The sequence below is a fragment of the Ambystoma mexicanum genome, chromosome 2q (assembly GCF_040938575.1).
Source record: "Ambystoma mexicanum isolate Mex_15411 chromosome 2q, UKY_AmexF1_1, whole genome shotgun sequence".
NCBI classification, from domain to species: domain Eukaryota; kingdom Metazoa; phylum Chordata; class Amphibia; order Caudata; family Ambystomatidae; genus Ambystoma; species Ambystoma mexicanum.
In genome coordinates, this window is record NC_090924.1 from 462,225,971 (window position 1) to 462,238,085 (window position 12,115).

General features: G+C 47.8%; 1 protein-coding gene across 4 annotated transcripts in view; it reads right to left on the reverse strand.

Annotated features, from left to right (window-relative positions):
* The window catches only part of RBM10 (RNA binding motif protein 10), a 464,414-nt gene that overhangs the window by 339,037 nt on the left and 113,262 nt on the right, over nucleotides 1-12,115 (reverse strand). For all 4 annotated transcript variants that reach the window (XM_069647579.1, XM_069647578.1, XM_069647580.1 and 1 more), the window contains one exon: nucleotides 11,424-11,510. In XM_069647579.1, coding sequence (XP_069503680.1) covers nucleotides 11,424-11,510 — 87 coding nt within the window. The remainder of the gene's footprint in view (nucleotides 1-11,423; nucleotides 11,511-12,115) is intronic.

The following is a 12,115-nucleotide window of genomic DNA, read 5'->3' on the forward strand; positions in this document are numbered from 1 at the left end:
AGCCCGCCTCTGGCTCCAGTATGTCTGACAGGGGTAGGAAGTGAGGGAGGTGCCCGAAACTCCCTGCATTTAATCCCCTTGGTTAGATGAATGCACCCAAAAGTGATTGGCCGGCTGGCTGATTGACAGCTAGGCTGCAATGAATGAAAGAAGCCTGCATAAAAAGGCAAAGCTTTTTGACTTGGAGTTGACCACTGGACGAAGGAATCGGAAGAATAACATGGAGACGCCTGCTGCAACTCCTGGACCATTGGTTTGCCCGGTGAAGCCCTGCTGCTGTGCTGAAGCTCCAAATTCGCCTCAACTAGAGAAGCCCTGCGAGGACGACTTCTTTGAGTTGGCGGGACCAATCAACTCGTAATCCTGCCTGGACATCCTCACGCAGATGGCTGTACTTTCACTGCTGCTGGAACCGAAGTGCCGGGGAGAGGAACACCAGATTGTGTGCGTTGCTTTTAAGTCGGACCCAAGCACCAGGAAGATCCTTCGGACTGCGAGGAAAGTCCGGGGTGGTATCCGAGAACCGCAGTGTTGCCATCTGCTGTCAGACGCGAGGCGCTAAAACTCTTTGAAGTTTGCTCATTGCTACCGCTGACCTTCCCATTGCAGAGCAGGAGTCCCCAGACGTCCTGCCCTTCCTCTTGTCCCCACGACTGAGGCTCAGGAACAACAGGATCTGCAGAGCTGTACGGGAACAGAAGCCCGCTGGAACCATTTCTTCTAACCAGAAGTACTGTAAAGTCTAAGAAAACTTACCTCTTGTTGTGTAGCCTTGCTTGCTCGCAGTTGAGACATGTCTTGGTTACCTTGCAGAGTTGCTATAACCTTGCCCCTCACAAGCCTCCAAGCTTGTGGAACTTCAAGTGTTCCATTTTCTACCAACATTTCAAAAGCCATTGTGCAAGACTTTTTACCTACCTGCAAAGAAGATCTTCATCTCCCCTAGACATTGTGCAATTAACATTGGCTGTCCTGGCTCCCTGAGAGACTCTTCTTACCTTTGACTGCTTCATCTTTTCCACAGGAAAGGGTGAAACTTATTTGACATTGGAAGGTTTCTAAAAGTACTTACCATTTGCCCGGTGAAGCACTGCTGCAGGTCAGAATTGGCAAGTTCATCTCGAAAGAGAAGCCCCTTCAAGGACGACTTCCTCCTTTGAGTTGGTGGGACCAGGATTAACCAGTGAGAGGGACACCAGCTTTTGTGCTTGAATTACAGCTACTGGCCCTGAAGTGACTCAATTTTGTCAGTGTTTTCCGACGATCCCGTTCAGTGCAGGAGTCACCCAACGTCCTCCCTCTTGTCCCCACGACTGAGGCTCAGGAACTCAGGAGATATGCAGGAACCAACGTCTTCAGCTGCCTGTTCATATTACGGTACTGTGCCAAACCGATTGAGAGAACTTACCTCTCGCAGTGAAAGTTTGTGGACGTTTCCCAACTTCCAGGCCTAATCAGCTTGTGACCCAACATAGGATTCTTTTTCGTACAAACTACTTCCGAGAACTTTGGCAAAGACTTTACCATTTACTTCAAGAACTGCTCTTTCCTATCCAAGACGCTAGTCCATTGACTTTGGCCTAGGCCTATTGAACTGAATCGAGTCCTCTACTGAACTAAACCTCTTTGCACTGTCTAAGAAAGTATTTGTGATCTTTTCTGCTAACTTGTGCATTTTTACTCCCATTGAAAGTAACAAATGCTATTTTGCTCCTATTTCAGGGGAGCCCAATTTGCTCAGAAACTTATTGGTTTTGTATTGAAGTGCGTTTGTGTATAATATTAAGTTGCCTCCTTCTAGTGAATGTTTTCTAAAAGATTGTGTAATTAAGTGTTTTACCAAGAAACCTTGAATGCAAGTGTCTACTTGAACCACTGTGATTGCAAGACCTCTGTGTAACATCCTTTTACTGCTCACATTCCCTCTTGAGATAAGCCTGCTGCTCAACTCGCTACCACCAACTGTGTAGTACAGACTTATACCAAAGGTTGGTTTTGCTTACACCTGTAATCCCAATTGGATGTGGTGGTCCCAAAGGGTACTGCATGCAATTCTGCCTAACAGCATAACATTGGAAATGGGGAGGGAGAAGGAGATCATGTGAGCAAGAGGGACGAGATAAATACTGAAGAGCCAAGGGCGATAGGATAGAGCTTTAGCCCATTGACTTTGGCTTAGCCTATTGTATTGAATGACTTTCTGGGGGGGATCCAAAAGTATTTGCCCGCTTATGAATATTTGTGGTCTCTTGTATGTTCTAAATAATCTTTTCCTTTGACATCTTAATCCATGATTCTAAACGCAACAGTGATATACTGTCCCCAGCACGCTAGCAATTGAAGTCACCCGAGGGTGTAGGTAGTGTCTGTGGGCCATCCCAAAAGGTCATCTAGTGATTCAGAGGTATTAAGAGTATTTCATGAAGTGTATCTGAGGTTTACCGTTATACTGCTCCCTTGTGAAGGCTTATTCTAACTGACTGATTAATACATTAATAATTGTTTATTCAAGAAACCTTGAGTGTAAGAGTTTATTTGAATACTTGTAAACTGTAAATCTGTGCATCTCCACTACAGCTCACGTTGACCCCCCTCTTGAGATAAGCCTGGCTGCTCAACACGCTACCAAAACGGTGTAGTTCATACTTATACCAAAGGTTGGTTTCCTATTGCCAGGAGGTCAGGGCTGTTGTAGTGGACCCAAAGGGTACTGCATACAATCTTGCTCAACACAGCACTGCCTGCCCAACCGGAGGTCATCGCTGGATCTGGAAGACGCATACTTCCACATCCCCATTCACATAAAGCATCGCAAGTTCCTACGCTTCGGCATACAAGTGAAGCGCTACCAGTTCAAGGCGCTTTCCTTCGGATTGAAGTCGGCACCCAGAGTCTTTACGAAGTGTCTTGCTCCGGTGGCGGCCCATCTACGACTACAGGGAGTTCATGTGTACCCTTACCTCGATGACTGGCTCATCCAGGCCAGGTCGGAGGACATCACTGCCGATCACACAGAGGACCGTCCAGCTGCTGACCGATCAGGGATTCTCGGTCAACTATGCAAAATCCTGCTCGACTCCATCGCAGAACATGCTGTGAAAGATCTGGAACAGCATCTTTTCAACCCTCTCAGAGGAAAAGAATACGCCGTCTTTGGTCCGGATGAGAGGCCCCATGAAACAGTTTGACTTGATTGAGATCTAGACTGGATTTGTTTTCGTTGATGGAGAAACCTAGGTTGAGGAGGAGATCTACTGTCTTCTGGTTATTTGTCTGGCATGTTCAGCACAAATCCAGTTATGAGCCATTCGTTGAGGTAGGGATAGACTGGGATGGATTGCCTGCGCAGATGTGCTACTGCTAGTACCTTTGTAAATACCCTTGGTGCAGATGCTATACCGAAGGGTAGTACCTTGAATTGATGCTGCTTGTCTGGTATCAAATCGGAGGTATTTTCTATGCGCTGGCAACATTGAAATATGAAAGTATGCATATTTCATGTCGAGTGTTGCCATGTAATCTCCCTGTGAAAACAGGGGAATTACTTCCTGCAGAGTGACCATGCATAGCTTTTGTGGCTTTACAAATTAGTTTGCTGGGTGCAGAACTAATACAGGGCGAATAGTTAATGTAAAGATTGGAGGGGGGAGGGAGGGTTCTGTACTCCTGCTCTCTATATGGTAAAGGAGAGACACAGAGGACCGCAGCCAAGATTCTCTATTATTGGCAGCAATGGACGAGCAATCAAGCCTAGCTTCTCAGGAGGTGATGCGGGATGAAGTACAGTGAGGTCCCCAAGCACCCAAAAAGGAATGTCCGCACACTATTAGTTAAAACACAGTCTTCATATAATTAATGCTCAAGGTTATGTACAATATCACAATAACTCACTTTGTACTGCTATCTATAATGGCAAATCAATACAGTTCTACGTGGTACCACAATCACTATTCGATCTCTTAAAGTGCATCAACTGTATGGTTAAATGTGTCACAAATCAGTTTGTAAAGGAAACCAACAATAGAATTAAGAGGAAAGCAGTTGGTTAGAACAATTGGCAGAATACTGGCCCCGTTACCTAGACCGTTCTCTGTGGAGATCCCCTCCCTCCCCCCTAACCTGGGCAACTTGTAGAATAAAGATATATCACAAGCCCAGTCCATATATCGCTCACAAGAGTCTTTCCAATAGTTCCACAACCACAAAGTACCTGGTGTTGGTAGAGTTCCTCGTCGGGAAATCGACAGCCCTTCCTGAGTGCACTCACTTTAAGGCAGGAGCCACAGGTCGAACGTCCGGCAATGAACAGGGTGCACTACGGCAGTGAAGTGGCAGCTTCGTTCCTAGCCATGCTTGACGACAGCGCATAGACGTCCTGCAAGGAAGAGGCGTGCAGGGCACCTTGATGTCAATAGTTCAGGACCGCAAAGAGTTTGAAGAACAGTGGCACAGCAAGGCGTCGAGTCATCCAGCGTCTGTGGTCTTTAGGTGGCGGGAAACCCCAACTGCGGCTGCTCCTCAGCGCATCGGCGGCCTCGACTTTCTCCGGCATGACAAAGTCCTTGGATCAAATGTTCTTAGGCAACGGGAGCACTGCAGCTCTGGTCGGCGACGGCAGTCGTTCTCTTCGGGATTCCGCGGCAGTCCCTGTCTCCGGTCAGCAGCCTTTCGTAGGTTGGTCTACCAGGGAGCTTTGGCAAAGATCAGCTGGTGCACGATGGTCCCTCGTAGTTCGGGAAGAGGTCTCCTTACCAGGTCTTCTCTTGGATCAGTTCTTGGAGACACAACCGCTTTCAGATTGGTGAAGAAGAGCAACAGCAATTCTTCTCTTCCAGCAGGGCTTCAAGGTCAAGCTTCAGTTTCAGCTTCTGAACAATTTCTAGCAGTGAGAGGCCCCCAAATATACTGTTGATCTCCCATTAATTCTGCTGGGTCACACTCAGGAGGGCATTCAGCAGTCAGTCAGCCAATCAGGCGCACGGTGCATTCAGGCCATTCTTCTCCATCCAGACACTCATAACACAGAATGTGGATTCGGACAAGTACCACGCCATTCAACACTGCACACTGCATTCATACCCGTTTCGGGCAGGGCTGCCTCAGTCATTGGGTTAAACACCAGATACCCACAACAAGTGTATATTCGTCACACACTTCATTCACCCAAGTTCCACCCACAGATGAACCCACAACATGCAGTCGTTGGGAAGGCTCCAGCCAGTCTGGTCGCCACTTCCCCCACACTACCATATATGGAACTTCCACCCAACAGCCAGTCAGGGGGAAGCGACAGAGTCAGGGCTCCCTGGGACTTCAGGAAGATCAAGGTAACAGGCGATGGAAGGCAAGAGGCCACGGGAGCCATCTTGTTTCCATCAGGAGTCCACCGACTCCAATGACTGGGCATCCCCAAAATGGAGGATGCTCAGGGCACTGGTCATTTCAGCACAGAGCTGCCACCAGCCCATACCCTGCTCTGTGTGCCACCCACAGGTGCCCAAACAAATACACTAAGGGCACAGGGTTGTACCCCCCACCCATGGGTGCCATAAGGGTATCCCATGGGTCTGTACACCAAACCAAAAGAGCTGCACCGCCAGGAGTCCCACATGAACTCCTGCGTGGAAAACAGAACACATAATAAAAAGCAGTAAAGGACAAAGATGCTGAGGCCCTGTCCCTCCAATGCATTTCCAGCATCACAGTTAGATCCTGTTTGGGTAGAAGGAAGAACACTGAATAAATACCTTCTCTTACCTGTGACAGAGGTACGACTTCTTTGGCTCCTTTTCCTCATAGTGTCTCGCCTTCCTGAAGGAGACGAAGATGGTCTGGTGTCAATCGTCTTGCTTGTGGAGGTCTGAATGTTGGGGACCGGTTGAACTCTATACAGTGCCTGTGGGCCACGGTATTTAGAATCCATCGATCTGTAGTTATCCCCTCCCATGCCTGATGAAACGATGTCAGGAGACAAGTTTGTAGTGGTTTGGGAACCTCCTGTAGGCCTTCTTGTAGTAAAGCCCACTGAGCATTCGCTTAGCTGGCCAATAAGGTTGTGTTGTTGGCAATAAGTGTTGAAACCGCTGCTGCGGCCATGTACCCTCTTCCCAAGGGCGTAAAGTCTTACCTTCCTAATCAGGGGTGCCTCGCCGGTTGACAGAGGGACCACTTACCTCTTTCTTGTAGTTACCAGAGAGTCTGGTGTGCAGTGACCTTGGATATAAAGGGGGTCCAAGGGAGAAGGACAAAAGAGTTTCTATTCTTGGGTTAACACCTCTTGTGAGAGCAGGTGATAAGGAGGGAGCCAGACGTTTGAGGAGAGGAATAGCCTGACTGGCCGGCAGCTTCTCTGAGGATGCCCTCCACAAAGTCAGCTTCTGGGACAGCTTCATCTGTGGCAACTTTGAAGTGTTCAGCTGCTTTGCGCAACATGACTTTAAACGTCAATTGATCATCCACTGGAGAGCGTTGTCTAGTGGGGGTGGTCTGGGGGGAATCCAAAGATAGGGCATCAGGATCTTGTGGATATGGAGACTGCCATGGTTGAGGGTCACTTATATCCGGGTTCTCCTCCCAGCCTTCTATGGGATCATGCATGTCCTCAGGATTGATGAATTGATCCTCATCCTGAGTGTCACCAGGAATGTCTTCAGTGAGGTCATAGTTGTGTATATCCTCTTCCACAGAGGGGTCAAAGAGCCTTGGGAATTTTGCTACAGAGTCCGAAGAGCTCTCATCCCGTGGTGTGGGTTGTTGTGAACGTAAAACAAGCCTGTCCAGCCTTTCCATGCAGTTTTCAAATTTCTCTCTAGTCCAAACAGAAAACCTAGAATGGTCTAGAGGCAGAAAAAGGTTTTTGAAAACGGTCGTACAACGTCGTTATTTTTGTCTCAACATCGAAGACATCCCCTTCTTCGCCCTCAGAGAACTCCTCCTGGGGGCCCGACCGAGGTGGGACATCCCGGTCCTCTTTCGACTTCAGGGAGGGTTCCGGTACTCTTAGGCTATCCTTGGATCTCGATGGATCCTTAGCCTTTTCCGTAGACCTCGAAGAATCTCTTGACTGCGGTTTCTGAAAATCGGCAGAAACAATTCTTGCTATGCTGTCGGCGAAGCCCTCGACAAATAGGCGGCGCGTAACTTCAGCCTGCGATTGTGAAGGAGGGTTTTTCGGCAGAGCCGGGGTCTCGTCTTCGGCGACTGCCTTCCTTGGCGGTGCAGAGGCCTGGTCTTTGGCGACCGCCATCTTCAGCAGAACCGAAACCCAGTCGTCGACGGACGCCTGCTTGTGATGTGTCTCGGCGGAACCTGGGATATTAGAGGTAGTGCCCTTTGTTTTTGATGGCCCCGGTCGCTAAGCACATATGCAGCTGCGGGTAGGGCTGCCGATCCAGACAGTCGGCAGGTGCCGCTGGAACGTCCGGTGTACCCGTTGGCGCTGAGGTCCTCTTCCACTTGGCCGTACATTGACTTGGGGTTGTGTGTTTAGTGCTGTGTAAATGTTCGTCTTTGCCATCGGGGTGTAACTTCCCCACAGCAGTACCTGAGCGGTGCCTGGCGGGACTGGGGACAGACTATGCGGAAAGAGCTTTCCGTCAAAAGGCCAACGACCTGCGGTTCGGAGGTCTGATCGTCACTCTCGCCGTCGTCACCTTTGGTGGCTGCGGGAGGAACTCTGCCTTCGACATCCCATAGGCTGCCCACCAATTGACTTTGCTCACCTTTAATGTCTTAGGACGGAGGAGCTTACAAGCCGCGCATCCTACTTTGTTGTGATCGAAGGGCAAGCAACTGTTATACCATTTGTGCTCATCTTGCCAGGGAAATTTGCCTTTACAAATGGGGCAAAACCTAAATGGAGTCCTCTCCATAGCTCAGGATGGGTAGAGTGAGCAAGAACAAAAGGGAGAGCGGAAGGAAAGGGAAAGGCATTCGCAGATTGTACAGAAATGTCCACCCCAACCCCACTCTCCCTAATATGTAGGCCGGCAGAAGGTCCGGCCACGTGGTCGGCAGCGCCGACTGGATCACTGTCCGTCTGTTTTTAAGGTCTTCGGCAGATCTCTGGAACAGCCGTCGAAATAAGGGACGTAAAGGGTGATCTGAATTATTTTATATAACTATTCGACCAAAAGCCAAGGGAACAATAGGCAATGTCTGACAAGCTCTGCATAAGGCGACCAGCATGCTGGGTGGAAAAAAACTCTGAGGGACCTAGACGTGTGACGGATATTGGGTACACTACACGTAAGAGATAGTGTTACAGGCACGCCCACGTCGACGTCCCCTTTAGATTCTCGAAAGACAAGAAGCAATACTCTGTGGTTACCACTGGATGTGGGACTATGCACAGCATGTGATTCTAAGCAGATTAACAAACATCAGAAATTTGTGTTACATATATTTGCACCCTTCTAAAGAAGGCTTATTCAACTGACTTAAATTAATACATAATTGTTTAATCAAGAAACCTTTAGTGTAAGCATTTACTTGGTTACTTGCGTTAGGCAAGATTTTATGTAGTACCCATAGGGTGCACTACAACAACCCTGACTTCCTGGCAGTAGTAACCCAACCTTTGGTAGAAGTCTGTACTACACAGATTGGTAGTGTGGACGAGTAGCCACACTTATCTCAACAGGGGTCAGTGTGAGCTGTAGGGGAGTTACACAGTGACAAGTATCCAAGCAAACACGTGCACAAAAGGTTTCTTGATAAAATCATTTACCAGTATGTTAATGTTAGCCTTCTTCAGAAGGGAGCACTGTAAAACACCAAACAAATACACCTCAAAATGATACACTCTTCAGTCCAGAATCAGTAACTACCCATTTGGGAGGGCATACAGCAGAGACCTACACCCAAGCAAAAAGGAAAAGATTATTAGAGCAAACAAGGTACCACAAATATTTCTTAAGCAGGCAAATACTTTCAGATTCAAGAGTCATTCAGTTAAAACAGGCTAAGCCAAAGTCAATAGGCAAAAGTCTATATGGGCTGAAGCACTTCTTGAAGGTAAGTAGCAAAGTCCTTGTACAAGGTTTCAGAAGAAAAATAATTGATGAAGGGCCACAAGCTGTTAGACTTGCGAGTAGAAGATGCAAGCCACTCTACAGCAAGAGATAAGTTCTTAGACTGTGTACAGTACCTTTAAAATGAAGAAAAGATGCAGCAGTTGACTCCTGTTCCTGTGCAGTTCTGCAGATCTCACTGTTCCTGGGCCTCAGTTGTTGGGACAAGAGGGAGGATGCCGGGGGACTCCTGCACTGTACTGGGACGGTCAAAACGTGCAACCTGCAAACTTCACTTTCAGTGGCTGTTCAGCGCTTCAGCTCCTCGCGTCAACCACAAATAACACTGCGGTTCCTGGCTGTCGAGATGGACTTTCCTTGCTTCTGGGGTCCTGCACTTTGTTGAAGGGGCTCAGCCTCGGTCAGTCCTGCTTCCTGGGAGTTCAGAGGATCTTCCTGGAGCTCTCGGCCAATTTAAAAGCAAAGCACACAAACTGGTGTTCCTCTCACTGGCTCTACGGTTTCCAGCAGCAACTCAGGAAATTCGACCAGCTCCGAGATGGATGTAAAGGTGGCTTACTTGGAGGGGATTGGTCCCACCAACTCAAGGGGAGAAGTCGTCCTTGCAGGGGCTTCTCCTTCAATACGAATTTGGAGTTTCAGCACAGCAGCAGGGCTTCACCGGGCAAACCAATGGTCCAGGAGTTGCAGTAGGTCTCCTCTTCAAGTTGTTCTTCGGTTCCTTCGTCCAGTGGTCGACTGCCTTCCAAGCCAATTGCCTTGCCTTTTATTCGGGTTTCTCCCATTCATTCCAGCCTAGCTGTCAGTCGCCCAGCAGGGTGGCTGTCCTTGCCGGACAGTCAGCCGGCCATTCATCACAGAGTGCATTTGGGTCTCCTAGGAGACTAAGCAGAGAGTTCCGGACACCTCCTTCACTTCCTGCCCCCACCAGACACCCTGGAGCCAGAGGCGGGCTCACTCGTGAATCCCGCCAAAGGCAAAGCGAACAAAGAGACCAAACTTGATTTGGCGTACAGAGTAAACCTCAAGTAGGACCTTTCCGAGAAGAAATGGTGAAAAAAAGACGAACGCAGACCGTGGTAAAGGGACACCATGGTAGTTAAAAGTAAATCACTGCCACCAGCGATTCATCGAGGAAAGGGTAACAAAAAGGTTGCATGAGAAGCTAGACAAAGGGGATACTAAGTAACCCCTCCAGCAGGCGATTGTAAGATAGTGTGTGCTATGTGTGTGTGACACAATGTAAAATATGATGCCTATGGAGTTTGTCAGACAACACAACCAAAGGAAACAGTTCAAAAATCAAATTAAAATACATGACCGAGTGGGGAAAAAAGGGGCTCACTCTCCTGGTTAAAAAAATAAAGTCCTCGAAATCCAGCAAAGTTGCTGGGGGTCTCTAAGGTAGAGGGAATTAGCACATTTCTGATAATTCTCAACAGCCCCTACACCCCAAAATGTCCCTACGGTTTGCTGGGGTGTCAAGGACTTGATCAATTGGCTGAGAGCAAATGACGCCTAACTACACTGCCCTGACTGTTTCCATTGGTAAACTAACTGAAGCTCCACTGGCACCCCTATACCAGACTATCTAAATCAACTTCCTCTTACACTGGAATGTTCCTGTTACCTGTATATTACTACTGTATATATTATTGTATACTCCCGATAGTATACCCACACCTGTAAAACTGTGTTGGTTCTGGACCTAGTTCCGGCCGTGTATATATATGCCTACTGTATACTGTATATTGTATGTTACCCGTGTACTGTTACTACTTATTATGTACTTGTAACTAAGTTGAGCATATTCTTGTCTTGTGCGCCCTGATGCCCCAGGGTATGGCGCGCCCTATAAATAATAATAAACTAAGGAGCCTGGCCAACTCCGGTTGAAGTCTACTCCTGGTGTAGCAGTAGCCGGAAAGTCTGTTGGTGCACAGCATTGGTCAAATGTTGTGTGGGGAGCTCAGCATCTTCCTCAGAAGCCTTTCATGCCGCCTCTACATATGCGCACAACCATACTAATGGCAGAAAATGTCATTTTGAGGACATCGACAGAGCATACGTACTTGCGCATGGTGCAGTAGGGATAGGACATTAACGCCAGTCAACACCATTTTAAATTGGAAGTGCACTAAATGTAATACTCATTAACCCATGGATGACCGAACATGCAGAGCATATGCATTTAAACAGATTCACAAGACTCAAAACACGCACGTAAACATCATTTAATTTTAAATTTATAAAGTTACATTTTCTCCCCAATTTTAAGCGTTCTAGGATTCCGCAAGTTTTGTTATTAGTATCAAGAAGATCTCTGGATAAAGAAAACTATTCTTCAGCTTAATCCTCCAGCCTATCCTTTCTCCACTCCCACATGCTTACCTTATTGCAGAGCCAGTCTTCATTAATCTTCGGCTTTGGGTCACTGTAGTGCATAGACACCCTCTGGCCTAGGACAGTCAGGCACCGCTGCCGGGAGAAATGAAGGCAAATGAGATTCACAACAATGGAGGTGGATACCTGCCACACTGCCACATCAGAGCGATTTAACCCTTCAGCTGAATGGAGAGGAAACATGCGCTCACAGACACACCCACACACACACACACTTCAGACAAACTGCAACACACTGCACTCGTGCTACAGAGTGGGGGCCACCACCAACCTGGCCTCTCCAGTCACCTACCGAAAAATACGATTTGGCTACAAATAGAAAAGGAAAGCAACAACGAAAGCATGGGTGGCACCACAAACAAAGTGTCAAAGAAGAGCAGAACTGTACAGGGTAGAAGAACATTTTGTATTCATTGGAGAACCACCGTCTGTAACCACGGTCCAAAGTAAGGAGAGGGAAGAGGGAAATGAAGGAGCTACAGAACTGGAAAAATACTGCAGAAAGCAGTCAACACTCCCAAGACAAAATTTCAAGCTACATTGCCACTATCCCGCAAAACCAACACATTGAAATCCAATTGGTCAAAATGAAGTTTCAGAAGGCTCCTGCGCTGCTATAAAAAGGCAAGCACAATGGTCCAATAGAGCTACCACAGAATGAGGGATCAGCGCTTTGACAC